The following is a 19,767-nucleotide window of genomic DNA, read 5'->3' on the forward strand; positions in this document are numbered from 1 at the left end:
CTCCCACAGTATCTTCCGGGGTACCTGATCATACGCCTTCTCCAAGTCCACAAAACACATGTAGACTGGATAGGCATGCTTGGTAAAGACATGCCTATCCATATGCATATTCATTTGCTTGAAATGAGCATAACTGCTGATTGCATTTCATCTCTGGAGTCCGACATGAGGAAAAGCTCAAAATAGTGACACAATCACGATCACTCACATAATGAGCGCTTTAGGCATAACTCTGTTTTTAACACATGCTAAAAGTAACTAAGCCCAGTTAGGAAGTTTCCACCGCTCTCATTTATTTCAAACAAAAAAGGCAGCTTTTAATGTGGTGTTTCTTGTTTCAACTGTAATGACAATTTGTTGTTGTTAATCGTACTTTTTTTTCAGCATATAACTCGCACCTGACTATAAGTCTCAGACACTCTCAACTAGTAAAAAATAAATAAATAAAAAATATATATACCCTGATATATTATACCCTGAAAAATATGGTATACGAGGTCTATTAGAAAAGTATCTGACCTTATTATTTTTTTCAAAAACCATATGGATTTGAATCACGTGTGATTGCGTCAGCCAAGCTTGAACCTTTGTGCGCATGCGTGAGTTTTTTCACGCCTGTCGGTTGCGTCATTCGCTTGTGAGCAGGCTTTGAGTGAGGAGTGGTCCACCCCTCTCATCGTTTTTTTCATTGTTTAGGAATGGCTCAGAGACTGCCGCTTTGCTTGATCAAAATTTTTTCAGAAACTGTAAGGCACATCCAAGTGGATGCCATTCGAGAAATTCAGATGGTTTTTGGTGAAAATTTTATGGGCTTCAAAGAGATTACGGAGTGTTACTGTCGCTTTAAGGATGGCCCAGAGCGACTGGTGGTGCGCCGCGCTCCGAAGCCGCCAGACAGGCTGAGCGACCATTTCATTTCTAAACGGATGGCTGTATGGATCCGTGACCATCGTGTGCAATTTCTCTGGTTATCACAAGAGCTGGACATCAACCATTTTCCGGCAGATTTCACTTTTAACAAGAGATTTTGTCATGGAAAGCCGAGCGGAGGCTTTGCGCGTCACGATGGATTCGCAACTGGAACGAGACAAACCCACCTCCGTTTTGGTCTCACAGGACGGCTTTGAGATGGCGTTCAGACAGCTGTCGGTGGTTTTTCCATTGAGTGATTATCCGAGAAATTGTGGATGTGCCTGGACATGTCAGAACATGTCCCGTGAGGCTTCATCACGGCGTTGCTTTGCGCCATGCAGCACCACCGCCTCTGCTCCTCTTTCCATGACAAAAACTCCTGTAACAGTGGAATGTGCTGTTCATTTCCAAACTGGATGCTGTGTTTTATCCGGGATGTCATCTGGCTAGCACAGGAATTGTGAAAAGACGTGGACATCAGCACTTTTCGGCACATTGAGACAGACGTGCGGAGGAATTCCGCGCGTCGCGGCGGTGCCGCATGGCGCAAAGCAACGCCGTGATGAAGCCTCACAGGACATGTTCTGGCATGTCCAGGCACATCCACAATTTCTCGGATAATCACTCGATGGAAAAACCACCGACAGCTGTCTGCACGCCATCTCAAAGCCGTCCTGTGAGACCAAAACGGAGGTGGTTTTGTCTCGCTCCAGTAGCGAATCCATCGTGACACGCGAAGCCTCCGCTCAGCTTTCCATGACAAAATCTCTTGTTAAAAGTGAAATCTGCCAGAAAATGGTTGATGTCCAGCTCTTGTGATAACCAGAGAACTTGCACACGATGGTCACGGATCCAGACAGCCATCCGTTTAGAAATGAAATGGTCGCTCAGCCTGTCGATGGCGGCTTCGGAGCGCAGCGCACCACCAGTCACTCTGGGCCGCCCTTAAAGCGACAGTAACACTCCGTAATCTCTTTGAAGCCCATAAAATTTTCACCAAAAACCATCTAAATTTCTCGAATGGTGTCCACTTGGATGTGCCTCACAGTTTCTGAAAAAATTTTGATCAAGCAAAGCGGCAGTCTCTGAGCCATTCCTAAACAATGAAAAAAATGATGAGAGGGGTGGACCACTCCTCACTCAAAGCTTGCTCACAGGTGAATGACGCAACCGACAGGTGTGAAAAAACTCACGCATGCGCACGAAGGTTCAAGCTTGGCTGACGCAATCACAAGTGATTCAAATCCATATGGTTTTTGAAAAAAATAATAAGGTCGAATACTTTTCTAATAGACCTCGTATGTTCATTGCTGCATGGGTCACCTTTACCATCACTGCAGCAAATGCCCATGCTGAAAATCTGTCTGGAGCTGCCACTGCCCATGAAGTCAGTATTCCACCTTCTACAGACCCCACATACTCAAAGTGCACAATCCAAATGCCTGCTCCCAGCAACAGCCAAGTAAGGCGTAATTTTTGTTTTGATTTTGTTTTTTCTTTACATTTCTATGTTTTTTTTTTTTTTGGCCAGTTTAATATATTGTTCACACAGTACTATCCTAGTGCTGTCTGTGGACATAGTAACTGTAATATTTTTATGCATGAAATGCTGCGAAATGTGTTGTTTATCAACCGGAGCACAGCGGTGTTCTGCTGTATCTGTTAGCTGTTTGAACTGAGCTGTTTGAGTTCTTTGAATTAACAGTCTTTTTCAAGACTTTTTTACTTTTTTTTACTTTTTCACCGTGCTCCAACGCCTAAAGAAGACCTCTAACGGTCGAAGCATCGCGACGGAGCTCTTTTATCAGCTAACCTTCATCAGCGTTGGCAAGCTAACTAGCTTGCTAACGCTTTCGTTTTTATTTTTATTTTATTTTTTAGCACTGTTATCTGTGCTGCTCCACAGCCTGCCTAGTGGATTTTTATTTTATTTTAGCACTGTTGTCGTGCGTTACCTGTGCTGCTCCACAGCCTGTCCAGTGGATTTTTATTTTATTTTTTAGCACTGTTTTCGTGCGTTACCTGTGCTGCTCCACAGCCTGTCCAGTGGATTTTTATTGTATTTTTTGGCGCTGTTGTTGTGCGTTGCCTGTGCTGCTCCACAGCCTGTCCAGTGGATTTTTATTTTATTTTTTACCACTGTTGTCGTGTGTTACCTGTGCTGCTCCACAGCCTGTCCAGTGGATTTTTATTTTATTTTTAGCACTGTTGTCGTGTGTTACCTGTGCTGCTCCACAGCCTGTTCAGTGGATTTTTATTTTATTTTTTAGCACTGTTGTCGTGCGTTACCTGTGCTGTTCCACAGCCTGTCCAGTGGATTTTTATTTTATTTTTTACCACTGTTGTCGTGTGTTACCTGTGCTGCTCCACAGCCTGTTCAGTGGATTTTTGTTTTGTTTTTTGGCACTGTTGTCGTGTGTTACCTGTGCTGCTCCACAGCCTGCCTAGTGGATTTTTATTTTATTTTTTACCACTGTTGTCGTGTGTTACCTGTGCTGCTCCACAGCCTGTCCAGTGGATTTTTATTTTATTATTATTATTATTATTATTTTTTTTTTTTTTTAGCACTGTTGTCGTGCGTTACCTGTGCTGCTCCACAGCCTGTCCAGTGGATTTTTATTTTATTTTTACCACTGTTGTCGTGCGTTACCTGTGCTGCTCCACAGCCTGTCCAGTGGATTTTGATTTTTATTTTATTTTTTTGGGCGCTGTTGTCGTGCGTTACCTGTGCTGCTCCACAGCCTGTCCAGTGGATTTTTATTTAGCGCTGTTGTCGTGCGTTACCTGTGCTGCTCCACAGCCTGTCTAGTGGATTTTATTTTGTTTTAGCACTGTTGTCGTGCGTTGCCTGTGCTGCTCCACAGCCTGTCCAGTGGATTTTTATTTTATTTTTTACCACTGTTGTCGTGTGTTACCTGTGCTGCTCCACAGCCTGTCCAGTGGATTTTTATTTTATTATTATTATTATTATTATTTTTTTTTTTTTTTAGCACTGTTGTCGTGCGTTACCTGTGCTGCTCCACAGCCTGTCCAGTGGATTTTTATTTTATTTTTTACCACTGTTGTCGTGCGTTACCTGTGCTGCTCCACAGCCTGTCCAGTGGATTTTGATTTTGATTTTATTTTTTTGGGCGCTGTTGTCGTGCGTTACCTGTGCTGCTCCACAGCCTGTCCAGTGGATTTTTATTTAGCGCTGTTGTCGTGCGTTACCTGTGCTGCTCCACAGCCTGTCTAGTGGATTTTTATTTTGTTTTAGCACTGTTGTCGTGCGTTGCCTGTGCTGCTCCACAGCCTGTCCAGTGGATTTTTATTTTTATTTTATTTTATTTTTTAGCACTGTTGTTGTGCGTTACCTGTGCTGCTCCACAGCCTGTCCAGTGGATTTTTATTTTGTTTTAGCACTGTTGTTGTGCGTTACCTGTGCTGCTCCACAGCCTGTCTAGTGGATTTTTATTTTGTTTTAGCACTGTTGTTGTGCGTTACCTGTGCTGCTCCACAGCCTGTCTAGTGGATTTTTATTTTGTTTTAGCACTGTTGTTGTGCGTTACCTGTGCTGCTCCACAGCCTGTCTAGTGGATTTCTATTTTGTTTTAGCACTGTTGTTGTGCGTTACCTGTGCTGCTCCACAGCCTGTCTAGTGGATTTCTATTTTGTTTTAGCACTGTTGTTGTGCGTTACCTGTGCTGCTCCACAGCCTGTCCAGTGGATTTTTATTTTTATTTTATTTTATTTTTTAGCACTGTTGTTGTGCGTTACCTGTGCTGCTCCACAGCCTGTCTAGTGGATTTTTATTTTATTTTAGCTCTGTTGTCGTGCGTTACCTGTGCTGCTCCACAGCCTGTCTAGTGGATTTTTATTTTGTTTTAGCACTGTTGTCGTGCGTTGCCTGTGCTGCTCCACAGCCTGTCCAGTGGATTTTGATTTTTATTTTATTTTTTTTGGCACTGTTGTCGTGTGTTACCTGTGCTGCTCCACAGCCTGTCTAGTGGATTTTTATTTATTTTTTACCACTGTTGTCGTGTGTTACCTGCGCTGCTCCGCAGCCTGTCCAGTGGATTTTTATTTTATTATTTTATTTTATTTATTTATTTATTTTTATTTTTTTAGCGCTGTTGTCGTGCGTTACCTGTGCTGCTCCACAGCCTGTCCAGTGGATTTTTATTTTATTTTTTACCACTGTTGTCGTGCGTTACCTGTGCTGCTCCACAGCCTGTCCAGTGGATTTTGATTTTGATTTTATTTTTTTGGGCGCTGTTGTCGTGCGTTACCTGTGCTGCTCCACAGCCTGTCCAGTGGATTTTTATTTAGCGCTGTTGTCGTGCGTTACCTGTGCTGCTCCACAGCCTGTCTAGTGTCGGATTCCCTGTTTGGGAATCCGCTAGCTTAGCGTAGCTACTAGCTCTTAGCCGTTTTAGCATGGCGGCTTCTCCTGTCTCTCCCGTACTTTTCTGCTCTGGGTGTGAAATGTTTAGTTATTCCTCGGCCTCTTTTAGCAGTAACGGTACATGTAATAAGTGCAGCTTATTCGTAGCTTTGGAGGCCAGGCTGGGCGAATTGGAGGCTCGGCTCCGCACCGTGGAAAATTCTACAGCTAGCCAGGCCCCTGTAGTCGGTGCGGACCAAGGTAGCTTAGCCGCCGTTAGTTCCCCCCTGGCAGACCCCGTGCAGTCGGGAAGGCAGGCTGACTGGGTGACTGTGAGGAGGAAGCGTAGCCCTAAACAGAAGCCCCGTGTACACCGTCAACCCGTTCACATCTCTAACCGTTTTTCCCCACTCGACGATACACTCGCCGAGGATCAAACTCTGGTTATTGGCGACTCTGTTTTGAGAAATGTGAAGTTAGCGACACCAGCAACCATTGTCAATTGTCTTCCGGGGGCCAGAGCAGGCGACATCGAAGGACATTTGAAATTGCTGGCTAAGGCTAAGCGTAAATTTGGTAAGATTGTAATTCACGTCGGCAGTAATGACACTCGGTTACGCCAATCGGAGGTCACTAAAATTAACATTGAATCGGTGTGTAACTTTGCAAAAACAATGTCGGACTCTGTTGTTTTCTCTGGGCCCCTCCCCAATCAGACCGGGAGTGACATGTTTAGCCGCATGTTCTCCTTGAATTGCTGGCTGTCTGAGTGGTGTCCAAAAAATGAGGTGGGCTTCATTGATAATTGGCAAAGCTTCTGGGGAAAACCTGGTCTTGTTAGGAGAGACGGCATCCATCCCACTTTAGAGGGAGCAGCTCTCATTTCTAGAAATCTGGCCAATTTTTTGGGATCCTCCAAACTGTGACTGTCTAGCGTTGGGACCAGGAGGCAGAGCTGTGGTCTTATACACCTCTCTGCAGCTTCTCTCCCCCTGCCATCCCCCTATTACCCCATCCCCGTAGAGACGGTGCCTGCTCCCAGACCACCAATAACTAGCAAAAATCTATTTAAGCATAAAAATTCAAAAAGAAAAAATAATATAGCACCTTCAATTGCACCACAGACTAAAACAGTTAAATGTGGTCTATTAAACATTAGGTCTCTTTCTTCTAAGTCCCTGTTGGTAAATGATATAATAATTGATCAACGTATTGATTTATTCTGCCTAACAGAAACTTGGTTACAGCAGGATGAATATGTTTAGTTTAAATGAGTCAACACCCCCGAGTCACACTAACTGTCAGAATGCTCGTAGCACGGGCCGGGGCGGAGGATTAGCAGCAATCTTCCATTCCAGCTTATTAATTAATCAAAAACCTAGACAGAGCTTTAATTCATTTGAAAGCTTGTCTCTAGTCTTGTCCATCCAAATTGGAAGTCCCAAAAACCAGTTTTATTTGTTATTATCTATCGTCCACCTGGTCGTTACTGTGAGTTTCTCTGTGAATTTTCAGACCTTTTGTCTGACTTAGTGCTTAGCTCAGATAAGATAATTATAGTGGGCGATTTTAACATCCACACAGATGCTGAGAATGACAGCCTCAACACTGCATTTAATCTATTATTAGACTCTATCGGCTTTGCTCAAAAAGTAAATGAGTCCACCCACCACTTTAATCATATTTTAGATCTTGTTCTGACTTATGGTATGGAAATAGAAGACTTAACAGTATTCCCTGAAAACTCCCTTTTGTCTGATCATTTTTTAATAACATTTACATTTACCCTGATGGACTACCCTGCAGTGGGGAATAAGTTTCATTACACTAGAAGTCTTTCAGAAAGCGCTGTAACTAGGTTTAAGGATATGATTCCTTCTTTATGTTCTCTAATGTCATATACCAACACAGAGCAGAGTAGCTACCTAAACTCTGTAAGGGAGTTAGAGTATCTTGTCAATAGTTTTACATCCTCATTGAAGACAACTTTGGATGCTGTAGCTCCTCTGAAAAGAGAGCTTTAAATCAGAAGTGTCTGACTCCGTGGTATAACTCACAAACTCGTAGCTTAAAGCAGATAACCCGTAAGTTGGAGAGGAAATGGCGTCTCACTAATTTAGAAGATCTTCACTTAGCCTGGAAAAAGAGTTTGTTGCTCTATAAGAAAGCCCTTCGTGAAGCTAGGACATCTTTCTACTCATCACTAATTGAAGAAAATAAGAACAACCCCAGGTTTCTTTTCAGCACTGTAGCCAGGCTGACAAAGAGTCAGAGCTCTATTGAGCTGAGTATTCCATTAACTTTAACTAGTAATGACTTCATGACTTTCTTTGCTAACAAAATTTGACTATTAGAGAAAAAATTACTCATAACCATCCCAAAGATGTATCGTTATCTTTGGCTGCTTTCAGTGATGCCGGTATTTGGTTAGACTCTTTCTCTCCGATTGTTCTGTCTGAGTTATTTTCATTAGTTACTTCATCCAAACCATCAACATGCTTATTAGACCCCATTCCTGCCAGGCTGCTCAAGGAAGTCCTACCATTATTTAATGCTTCAATCTTAAATATGATCAATCTATCTTTGTTAGTTGGTTATGTACCACAGGCCTTTAAGGTGGCAGTAATTAAACCATTACTTAAAAAGCCATCACTTGACCCAGCTATCTTAGCTAATTATAGGCCAATCTCCAACCTTCCTTTTCTCTCAAAGATTCTTGAGAGGGTAGTTGTAAAACAGCTAACTGATCACCTGCAGAGGAATGGTCTATTTGAAGAGTTTCAGTCAGGTTTTAGAATTCATCATAGTACAGAAACAGCATTAGTGAAGGTTACAAATGATCTTCTTATGGCTTCGGACAGTGGACTTATCTCTGTGCTTGTTCTGTTGGACCTCAGTGCTGCTTTTGATACTGTTGACCATAAAATTTTATTACAGAGATTAGAGCATGTCATAGGTATTAAAGGCATTGCGCTGCGGTGGTTTGAATCATATTTGTCTATAGATTACAGTTTGTTCATGTAAATGGGGAATCTTCTTCACAGACTAAAGTTAATTATGGAGTTCCACAAGGTTCTGTGCTAGGACCAATTTTATTCACTTTATACATGCTTCCCTTGGGCAGTATTATTAGACGGTATTGCTTAAATTTTCATTGTTACGCAGATGATACCCAGCTTTATCTATCCATGAAGCCAGAGGATACGCACCAATTAGCTAAACTGCAGGATTGTCTTACAGACATAAAGACATGGATGACCTCTAATTTCCTGCTTTTAAACTCAGATAAACTGAAGTTATTGTACTTGGCCCCACAAATCTTAGAAGCATGGTGTCTAACCAGATCGTTACTCTGGATGGCATTTCCCTGATCTCTAGTAATACTGTGAGAAATCTTGGAGTTATTTTGATCAGGATATGTCATTCAAAGCGCATATTAAACAAATATGTAGGACTGCCTTTTTGCATTTACGCAATATCTCTAAAATCAGAAAGGTCTTGTCTCAGAGTGATGCTGAAAAACTAATTCATGCATTTGTTTCCTCTAGGCTGGACTATTGTAATTCATTATTATCAGGTTGTCCTAAAAGTTCCCTAAAAAGCCTTCAGTTGGTTCAGAATGCTGCAGCTAGAGTACTGACGGGGACTAGCAGGAGAGAGCATATCTCACCCGTGTTGGCCTCCCTTCATTGGCTTCCTGTTAATGCTAGAATAGAATTTAAAATTCTTCTTCTTACTTATAAGGTTTTGAATAATCAGGTCCCATCTTATCTTAGGGACCTCGTAGTACCATATTACCCCATTAGAGCGCTTCGCTCTCAGACTGCGGGCTTACTTGTAGTTCCTAGGGTTTGTAAGAGTAGAATGGGAGGCAGAGCCTTCAGCTTTCAGGCTCCTCTCCTGTGGAACCAGCTCCCAATTCAGATCAGGGAGACAGATACCCTCTCTACTTTTAAGATTAGGCTTAAAACTTTCCTTTTCGCTAAGGCTTATAGTTAGGGCTGGATCGGGTGACCCTGGACCATCCCTTGGTTATGTTGCTTTAGACGTAGACTGTGTTTCATAATTATTGTATGGCCTTGCCTTGCAATGTGGAGCGCCTTGGGGCAACTGTTTGTTGTGATTTGGCGCTATACAAGAAAAAAGTTGATTGATTGATTGATTGGTGCTGCTAATAATGTCCAGTTGCATATTGCTACAGAGTGCTAAGATAAAACACTAATGTAACTTCTACGCCATCTGTTCTCTTTTCTTCCTTCCATCAGGTCTGTTTGGCAGACCAATTTTTTTTTTCTATTTATTTATTCATTTTTGTCATTGTTGTAGTACGCTACACTCCAACATCTCCAGCTTCAACATCTTGGAGGCATCCAGCTCATTCTCCAACTTGCAATGTTGTGTGAAAAATGACAGGCATTTACCCTGTGTGACGACATTCCTCGCTACAACGTCCAATTTCCGAGCAAAATGGAATGCAATATGAATTTACCATTCCTCCCCATGTGGAATTAATCCCAATCTCAATAGGTCTTAAAACAACAACCTGAAACATAAGCAAATTATCTTCATAAAACATGAGGATAATAAAATGTTTTACCTCTGCACTGAACCTCCTGCGACGTTCCTGATTTCTAATGACAGAGCCTCCCTCTGAGTTACAGCGAGTCATTGGCGATGGAATGCATGGCACTGAATTACTACCTACAAAGAGATGACAATGTTATTTCAAAGAAATAAGGAAAGAAATCTGACTCTTGATGTGAATTTGGATCCTGGAATGTTTTTTTTTCCTTTGGTCAAAATTGTTTTTATTTGTCTTGTCAAGATTATCTCATGAAATAATGCATAGATATCAATAAAAATAAACATAAAATTATTGAAGAGTTGTATGGTTTAGGTTTAATAAGTGACTGTTGCACACTGACAGAAGCATGCGACCCGATGAACATCCCTCTATTTTCACATAAAATCAAAGAAAATCTCAAGTAACATCGTATCTTGAAGTGGTGAATGAAGTAGGTGTTAAAGATTTTGTATATATGTTATCACTGTTAAACATTTGTACATTTGTCTTCTTTCTCATGAGAACGGTGTTGTGCTGTTTTGCACTTCACCCTGAGAATGTACGTGTTATTCAACCTTGTTTTAGCTTTGTCTTCTTTCTCATGAGAACGGTGTTGTGCTGTTTTGCACTTCACCCTGAGAATGTACGTGTTATTCAACCTTGTTTTAGCTTTGTCTTCTTTCTCATGAGAACGGTGTTGTGCTGTTTTGCACCTGTCTTAACGCAATCCTGAGAATTCAATTTAGTTTTAGCACTCTGGGGTCAATCTGAGCTGGGAATGAAGGGCTGGATGTACTTATTATTATAATATAACTTTGTTTTCGCAGCCTCTTACGACTGGGAGTAAGAGAACGTTTTGACTGTTGTGATGTGGTGCTTAGTGTGAAGGAGTGTGAAGGACAGGACACTTCAGGCAGATGCAGAACAGCTGATAACTGCAACAGACGAACGAGATGTGCTGACCTGTGTAAAAGAAAGTGTTCTTCCTTACAGCTGCACTTATTGACGTATGCGTTTATGTTACGGGAAGAAACTTGTCTTGCGTCATCACCCCCACCCTTAGGACAAGTTTTTTGTTTATGTGATGAGGGCGTCTCTTAATAAAAAGAGCGGAAAAGCAGGCCAGACTTTAGTGTAGCCTTGGTGTACAGCCTGACTGCACTCCGCGCGTAAAATTTGACTTTCTGTCTCACTGGTGTTTCTTGACTCTGTTTGTCTTGTTAAAGGTTTTAAAAATGTTTGGAGGAGAAAATACCCAACATTGACTGGGGGCTCGTCTGGGATCTCAACAACACCGGAGGTGTCCGGCGGAGGTCGTCAAGTCCAGACGTAAATCCTTGGCCAAGGTCCGATCGATCGATTGATCGTGTCTGCAATTGTCGACCACCGTTGGCATCGTCTGGTTGACAAGATTTTCCCGAAGAAGACAGACAGGAAGTCGAGTCAGTGAGTAAAATTTCTTTGTAAACAGTACTGAGTGAGTGGTGATCAGATCGCATAAAACAGTTAAATTCCGCAAGCGATGATACAGAATCGTCTGTTAATGCAAAGCAGTTAAACTCTGTAAGGAGGGTGCGGACTCCTCTGTTTATATACGCGTACCGGTAGGGGATAAAAGTGATCACATAAAACAGTTAAACTCCGTAAGCGATGATACAGAATCGTCTGTTAATGAAACACAGTTAAACTCTGTAAGGAGGGCGGACTCCTCTACGGTTGCGAGGGACGCACGTAGTTAAATTCCGGAAGGAGGATGCGGACTCCTCTGTTTTAATACGTAAAGGAAATCCCGGGTAGAAATATGTGCACTGTAAAAAAGCAGTTAAATTTGGCAGGGACGGCGGAGTCCCCTAATGCAGGACATTAGTTAAATTTCACGGGAGGGCCAGCTCCCCTGGCATAAGAATACGCGTACGATTATTAAAAGTGTTTCTATGTGTACATAGTGTATTGTGTAAGTGTAAATAACTGTGTGAAAGTGTAATACTTTGGACAACGTTAGTGACAACCGTGCGTGTGGAAGCACAGGCAAGTGATTCCGCTTCCTACGGGGAGGTGAAAGGAATCAACCACACGACGGCAAATTAATTGTCACGTCCAAAGAAAGTGTGAAAACTTCAGATTTAGAACACCCTAGGTGTGCCCCCGTCTGAAGTCCAAATTATAACAAGGGATAAAAAATATAATAAAAATGGGGGGTAAGACGTCTAAAAATAAGGAAAATTTATCAACTGACGACTGGAAATTTATGGAGGCAAAAAATCCAAAAGCAACAAAGAAATTGGAGACCTGGATAAATAAACATGACTTTGACGGACGACTGAACCTGATCAGCATACAAAAGCTGAAGAAGGAGTTAGAACAGAAACATAAAGGTGATGAGAAAAAGATGCAGAAAGTAGGGGCAGATTTAGTGGCATTTTGGGAGGAAGAAGCAGAGAACAGACAGAAAGGAGCAGAGAAGCGACGATTAGAGAAAGCAAGGAAAAAGAAAGCTGTAGGTAAGGCAGAAGAAGATGTGATAATTCAGCACAGAGAGCCAGAACAGCCTCAACAATCACCGCCGGCTGGATCGTCGGTGACAAAGAGACCTTTATCTCCTCTACCAGAGGATGACGATGTACCGCCACCACAGTATGATTTGGCAGTAAAACCTAAGGTAAAAAGAGAAAAACCAGAAAAACCACAAACACGCAGTCAAGCGAAAGTGCCTACAGCCCCTCCCATGGTGGAACATAGTGATCAGGGAGGTGCCTATCCTATGATAGAAGTACCAAATCCTCGTGCAGGAACAGCAGGACAGCTATCAACCATGCTCGTTTATCGGACATGGAATGCTGATGATATCAAAGCAGCAGTCGACATGATACCATCGCCACATGTCGATATCGAGGGCTTTCTGCAGGATATAGAAAACATTAGAACCTCTTACCACCTTAATGGACCTGAAGTCCAACAGGTGTGGATGAAAGCATGTGGCCCTAAATGGAGTCAGGTACGTGGAGACTGGAATCCTGCAGATCAACAAGGCGTACCACTGACACATGATGATCTAGTCTTAGAAACAAGAGTGGAAGCTATGATTACACGTGCAAAAGGAGTGTTAGGACCAAAGATAAATTATACTGAAATTACCAGGACAACTCAGAAAGAAGGAGAGCCATGGACAGAGTTTAGATGCAGATTTGAGAATGTATTTAGGGTCCATAGTGGCATATTGCCAGGAACACCTGTGTATGAACAACAATTGAAAAACGCTCTGATCCAACATTCCAATAAGGATATAAAAGAAACATTGGATTGGATTGCCTACAGGCACATTGGAAGAAACACATACACACTGCTGTCATGCAGAAGAAGTCTTAAAGCAGAAAAAGACAAGAAACAGCGACAAAGGAGTGTATGTAGCACATGGAGATGATGAATATATTACCAGCAGGGTAACTTAAGACAGCAGAAGCAGTGCAAACGCCCCAAAAAGCCATGGCAAAATAGACAAGGTGGACAGCCACAACATCAAGGACCCTGGCAACCACAACAGCAGCACAGACAGGGAGGGCCACCACGTGGTCCCCTGATTTGTTGGAACTGTGGAAGAGAGGGACATATGTATAGAAATTGTCCGAATCCACCTACTGAGGGAGCAGCAGGGAGAATTCCACAACGGAATAATCCTCCGCAGCCACAGTATCCATAATGACTAGAATCCATAATCCATGATTCCACATCAGATAGGCAGTCTGATTGTGATATGGATCTGTGTGCCTTGCTGGGAAATCCGGTACCAAAACCAGAAGTGACTTTGTTGGTAAATGGACGACCAGTGACATTCCTTTGTGATACAGGAGCATGTAGAACCACATGTAATGACAACATACCTGTCCATCAATTAAGCAACGAAATCTTTAGGGTTCGCTCTGCAAATGGACAAACATCAGACGTCCCTATCACCAAACCCATAACGTTGACAGATCCATTTGGCCTGACGTGTACTATGTCAGTGTTGAGCATGCCACAATGTCCAGTTAACCTCCTAGGACGAGACGGATTGACTGCATTGGGCTTGTCCATAATTGTGGAACAAGGGAAATTAGTTGTTGAACGCACAGGAGGCGTTAACATGGTAAGAGAAGAAAGCGATGACCCCACATTCCACTATTACTATACATTTGACATTTCAGAAGAAGATGCTGCAGGATGGGGTAAAGATGTCGTCTTGCAAGCGACAGCCCTACTAAAAAATCCTGAACAACAGATGTCACCACCTGACCTGCATGTCACAATGTGGCATAAAGATCCTCCAGGTCCGGATGGTGACTATGAAACTAAATTGAAAAATGTTTCACCTGTGAAGCTGACAATGACCGATTTGATTCATGATGGCAACTCAACAGCTGTCATAACAGTAACAGGCGCCACTGAAGATGTATCAAAATTGAGATTCACAGGCATGCCATTACATATGTCACTTTGTAAGCCATATTTGACAGAATGGCAAGAATTGGGACTGACAGTCATAACAGCTTTGTCAGCCTCTGATTGGAGTAGAGTTGGACCACGAACGGAGTTCAGTCCATCAACCAAGTTGTATAAAGTGCCAGTTAATGTCGCATTGGTGCTGACAGCTGGAACACACATTGATGTGTCCACTTCACAATCCTGAGTGTTTCAGTTGAGTCCTGAAGAAGATGCTCTTCTCTCTTCAGTACCGTCAGGATTGTGGACAACAGGTCCTTCAGACGTAGGACTGATTAAAAATGCACAACCTGTAGTTATAAGGCCAAAACAGAATACAGACCATGTGTAAGACAGTATCCATTAAAACCTGATGCAATTGACGGAATCAGGCCAGTAATAGAGGATTTATTAACAGCAGGAGTAATAGTGCCATGTCCAGATTCACCATGTAACACACCCATATTTCCTGTAAAAAAGGCTCCGCCCTCAGTGGGGTGGAGAATGATTCAAGATCTGCAGGCAGTAAATGCTGCTGTGATTAAGAGAGCACCATGCGTCCCAGATCCACACACCTTGTTAAATTCGCTGAGACCAAATTCTAATAGTTTCTCAGTAATTGACATAAGTAATGCATTTTTCTCTGTGCCAGTACATCCAGATAGTCAATTCTGGTTTGCTTTTACCTTTAAAGGACAACGATATACATTCACCAGATTACCGCAGGGTTACGCAGAGAGCCCAACTATTTATTCTCAAGTCATGTCAGCATGTTTAGCCAATTTCGTTCCACCGGCAGATAGCCAACTATTAGTGTATGTTGATGACATTTTGATTGCCTCTGACACACGAGAAAACTGCATAACTGACACAGTAGCATTATTATGTTTCTTATTTGACAATGGCCACAGAGTGAGTAGAAACAAAGTTCAGTTGTGTAGGGATAAAGTAAATATTTAGGACATGAATTATCAGCCACAGGGCGCACGATCCTGTCTGACAGGAAGGAAGCAATTTTGCACGCTCCAAAACCACAAACCAAAAGCAGATGATGTCATTTCTTGGATTGACAAATTACTGCAGGGCATGGATTCCTTGCTATGCAGAGTTGACTAGTCCACTTTCTGATTTGATGTACAAAGATGATATTTCAATGTCAACCGTGTTGGAATGGAACAAAGATGCTGAGGAAGCCTTTGTAAAAGTAAAACAAACATTAGTGTCATCCACAGTTTTGGCACTACCAGATTATAGTAAACCATTCATTCAAACAGTTGATTGTAAGAATAAGTTCATGACTAGTGTTTTGGTTCAAGTGTATGGCTCAAAATTGAGGCCAGTTGCCTACTACTCATCTAAATTGGATGCAGTAGCAAGTGCTTTACCACCATGCGTACAGGCTGTTGTTGCAGCCTCTATGGCTGTTCAAAGTAGCAGTAATGTTGTTCTATTCCATCATCTGACATTGAAAGTTCCACATGCAGTCTCTGCACTTCTGTTGCAGACAAACATGAGCCTTTTGTCCCCAGCAAGACATCTTTCGTGCATGTCCTTGCTATTATCACAGCCACACCTTACGGTAGAGCGATGTACAACATTGAATCCCTCCACATTGATACCTTTACCTGAGGATGGTGAGCCGCACAATTGTCTTGATGTAGCAACAGTCTGTACGAAAGCACGCCCAGACCTCCGGGACACACCCATCCCAAACAGTACAATCGTGTATGTGGATGGTTCTTCCACTAAAAATGCTTATGGACAAACGCAATCTGGATATGCTGTCGTCACAAATTCAGAAGTATTAGATTCTGCTTCATTGCCATCGTCATTTTCAGCACAAGCAGCTGAATTAGTTGCTTTAACTGCAGCTTGCTATCTGTTTCAAGGTACGGCCGTATCAATTTATACAGACAGCCAGTACGCTTTCAGCACAGTGCATGTGTTTGCAAAACTGTGGGAGGAGCGTGGAATGGTGACATCATCTGGAAAGCCAGTGACTCATGCCACTCTCCTAACTGCCCTACTGCAAGCTGTGAAGTTGCCTCAACAAATTGCTATATGCAAATGTGCGGCTCACACCAATGGCTCTGACAGTGTTTCAAAAGGAAATGATTTTGCTGACAGAGCAGCAAAAGAGGCAGCAGCAGCTTCTTCTATTTTTGTTGTACAGGAAACTACTCCAGATTTGCAATTAGGTCATACACTGCTTGCTGACATGCAACAGCAGGCAACTGACAGAGAAAAACAAATGTGGATAGCTAAAGGAGCTACGTATGCAAATGACTTGTACGTATGACCACAAAAGAAACCCATATTGCCAAAAAATATGTTTAAATGGGCAGCTATTATGAGCCATGGCGTGACGCATGTCTCATCAGGGGGTATGATATCGCAATTGCAATCTATTTTTTGTCTTTATGGGTTCGATGCATATGCAAAACAGCATTGTAGAGCATGCATGATATGTGCAAAACATAACTCACAGGGCAATTTGAGACCCCAAAGAGGTAAATTTCCAACACCACAATATCCCTTTCAAGTGATTCATATGGATTATATACAGCTGAGTAAACATGAAGGGAAGGAATTTTGTTTAGTCATAATTGATGCCTTCTCAAAATGGGTAGAATTGTTCCCTACAAAACATGCAGATTCACTTACAGTGGCTAAAGCATTATGCAAAGACATCATCCCACGATTTGGAATACCAGAAACAGTCTATTCAGATAATGGAGCGCATTTTGTTAATACAATAGTGCAATACGTAGGAGAAGCGCTACAGGTTAATCTAAAAAATCATTGTGCTTATCATCCACAAAGCGCCGGATTAGTGGAAAGGATGAATGGAACAGTAAAAAACAGACTTAGAAAGACAATGGAGGAAACAGGCAGACCATGGACGCATTGTGTAGATTTGGTAAAAATGTATATAAACATAACTAGTACCATGGGGTTGACACCGTATGAAACATTGTTTGGCAGAAAATATCGATTGCCATATTATGGACAAATTTGGGATGTACCTGAGGAAGCCAATTTGGCGGATTACATGAGAAAAATGTTAGAAGGACAACGAGGGAGAGTTCCAAACACTGATGATCCTATTTCTCCACAGGAGGACCCTAAAGTGGTACCTGGAGACTGGGTGTTGATAAGAAGCATCAGAGAAAACACTGGCATTCACCTAAATGGGAAGGGCCCTATCAAGTACTACTCACAACACCCACAGCTTTGAAAATTGGGGAAAGAAGTACATGGATTCATTTAACTCACTGTAAGAAAGTAATTTCTGCAGACACAGACAAACAGTAAGAACAGTAGGACAAGACTAGTAATAGTGTGTGAGCTTGGTGTTGAGATCCAGGTTAGACACGAAAGCTAACAGAAGACGTTAAGAAGCCACTGTTCTGAACATAGGTGTGCTGTAGTGTGCAGAAATGGCGAAAGAAAAAAATAAAAAGAACGAGGGTTTCTGGACCCCACGGACAGTCCTTGTTATGCTACTTTTCTTTTTTGAATTGGGATTATTATTAAAAGCCATGAGCACGGGACATGATAATAAGGATCACATCCGCAGATTGCAGAGACCAAAAAGAAGTAACGAAGACCCCAGTCCGATAATAAATGCCACAGTACATAGCTGTGATGGGAATAATGCGTACCGATTTGGTGTACAAGCCTGCATTCCTAGAAATACTTCTGTGATCATCTCTGTACCATATAGTGCTCTTACCCATGGAATGCCGGATGGTGACAGAGGGACTAATTATGGAAATAGTTTCTCATGGTATATGACCAACGATCAACAAGATAGGAGATGGGAAACGTTGGTAGCCGATGAATGGAGTAGATGGACACCAAGATGGGCACAAACCGAGTGGGCTAAGTACCAGAGTCAAATTCTCAAAATGTATCAAACAGATGATAAGCTGTCTATAGTGGTGAATACCACAGAAAAAGGAACCATATTCCCACCTGATATAGAGGGAGACTGTTGGTTGTTCCTCCTTTGGGTATACAAACAAGGAAAAGATCCGTATTTCCATTTTTTCCTCTGTGAAACAGATAGAGTACAGCAACCAATATTGACCGAATTAAGTACGTCAAAGGGGGTGTCCATACAAGCAAAGGGGGTGCCCATACAAGCAAAGGGGGTGTCCGTACAAGGCACAAAAGACATGAAGGCAGATGACTGGTTCCTAGTAACTACAGGAATTAGTGGACAAAATAATAATTGGCTTTTAATGGCAGAACAAGCAGGACTAGCAGCAAAGAAGGACTGTGTTGTATGTATGGGACCCAGACCTATATTACAGGTAATACCGGCAGCATTACCCAAAGACTGTCTACTGACTGCTATGACACAGACATACATTGCGGCAAACAACAATTGTTCTGAGTGGGACAAGATCTATCCAGTGACCAAATTGACTAAGATTAAACCTTTATTCTCAAGCAAAGTTGGGCATGCTAACCATACATGTGTACACTTGACAGGGACAAGTAAGACTTTGGGTAGCTTAAACCACACCGCCTGGTGTAAGAATGTGGTCCATAGTACTCCCACATTCAAACCTGTCGGGAGGAGTGACGTATGGTGGTGGTGTGGGGATAACAGAATCTTTGACAGACTGCCACGAAATGTGTCAGGTTATTGTGCATTAATATCATTATTGTTACCAGTTGAAGCCATACCCATGACCCCTGAAGACGTTACGACATATGCAGCCTCTCTTATTCCTGAAGATTGGCAGAAAGGCATAGCCAGACATAGAGTAAAAAGAGATTGGAAAGGAGTGGGAAATCCAACGTATATTGACGCAATAGGAGTCCCCAGGGGAGTGCCTGACGAGTATAAACTGGTTGATCAAATAGCAGCTGGATTCGAATCTTCCATCTGTTGGTGGTGTTCAATTAATAAAAACGTGGACAGAATAAACTACATCCACTACAATGTACAGAAATTAGGAAATTGGACTGAGGAAGGATTTAAGGCTGTCCATTCACAGTTAGAAGCCACGTCCCTTATGGCCTTCCAGAATCGTATTGCTCTGGATATGTTGTTGGCAGAGAAAGGAGGTGTTTGTGCCATGTTCGGAGAACAATGCTGCACATTCATTCCCAACAACACGGCTGCAGACGGCAGTCTCACTCAAGCCATTGACGGGCTGAGGACGTTGAACAGGAAGATGAAAGAGCACAGTGGAGTAAACACCGAAGGCTGGGATTGGTGGCTGGAAGGGATGGGAAAATGGAGGTCTTTGATTTCTTCACTATTAGTGTCTATAGCAGTATTTGCTGCAACTCTAACATTGTGTGGATGTTGTTGTATTCCATGTCTCCGAGGCCTTGTAAATAGAATGATAACCACAGCAATAAGTCCAGGACCAGGAGGGGGTCCGGCATCATATCCACGTCTGGGGACAGACGACGAGGAGGAGGACGATGGCTCTCCTGACCTGTACCCAGA

At 42.5% G+C, this 19,767-nt stretch overlaps 1 protein-coding gene across 1 annotated transcript in view; it reads right to left on the bottom strand.

Moving 5' to 3' along the window:
* The window catches only part of lrrk2 (leucine-rich repeat kinase 2), a 205,342-nt gene that overhangs the window by 116,849 nt on the left and 68,726 nt on the right, over positions 1 to 19,767 (bottom strand). Inside the window, 1 exon segment of the mRNA XM_034175890.1 lies at positions 9,873 to 9,976. Coding sequence (XP_034031781.1) covers positions 9,873 to 9,976 — 104 coding nt within the window.

The sequence above is a fragment of the Thalassophryne amazonica genome, chromosome 8 (genome assembly GCF_902500255.1).
Source record: "Thalassophryne amazonica chromosome 8, fThaAma1.1, whole genome shotgun sequence".
Classification (NCBI taxonomy): domain Eukaryota; kingdom Metazoa; phylum Chordata; class Actinopteri; order Batrachoidiformes; family Batrachoididae; genus Thalassophryne; species Thalassophryne amazonica.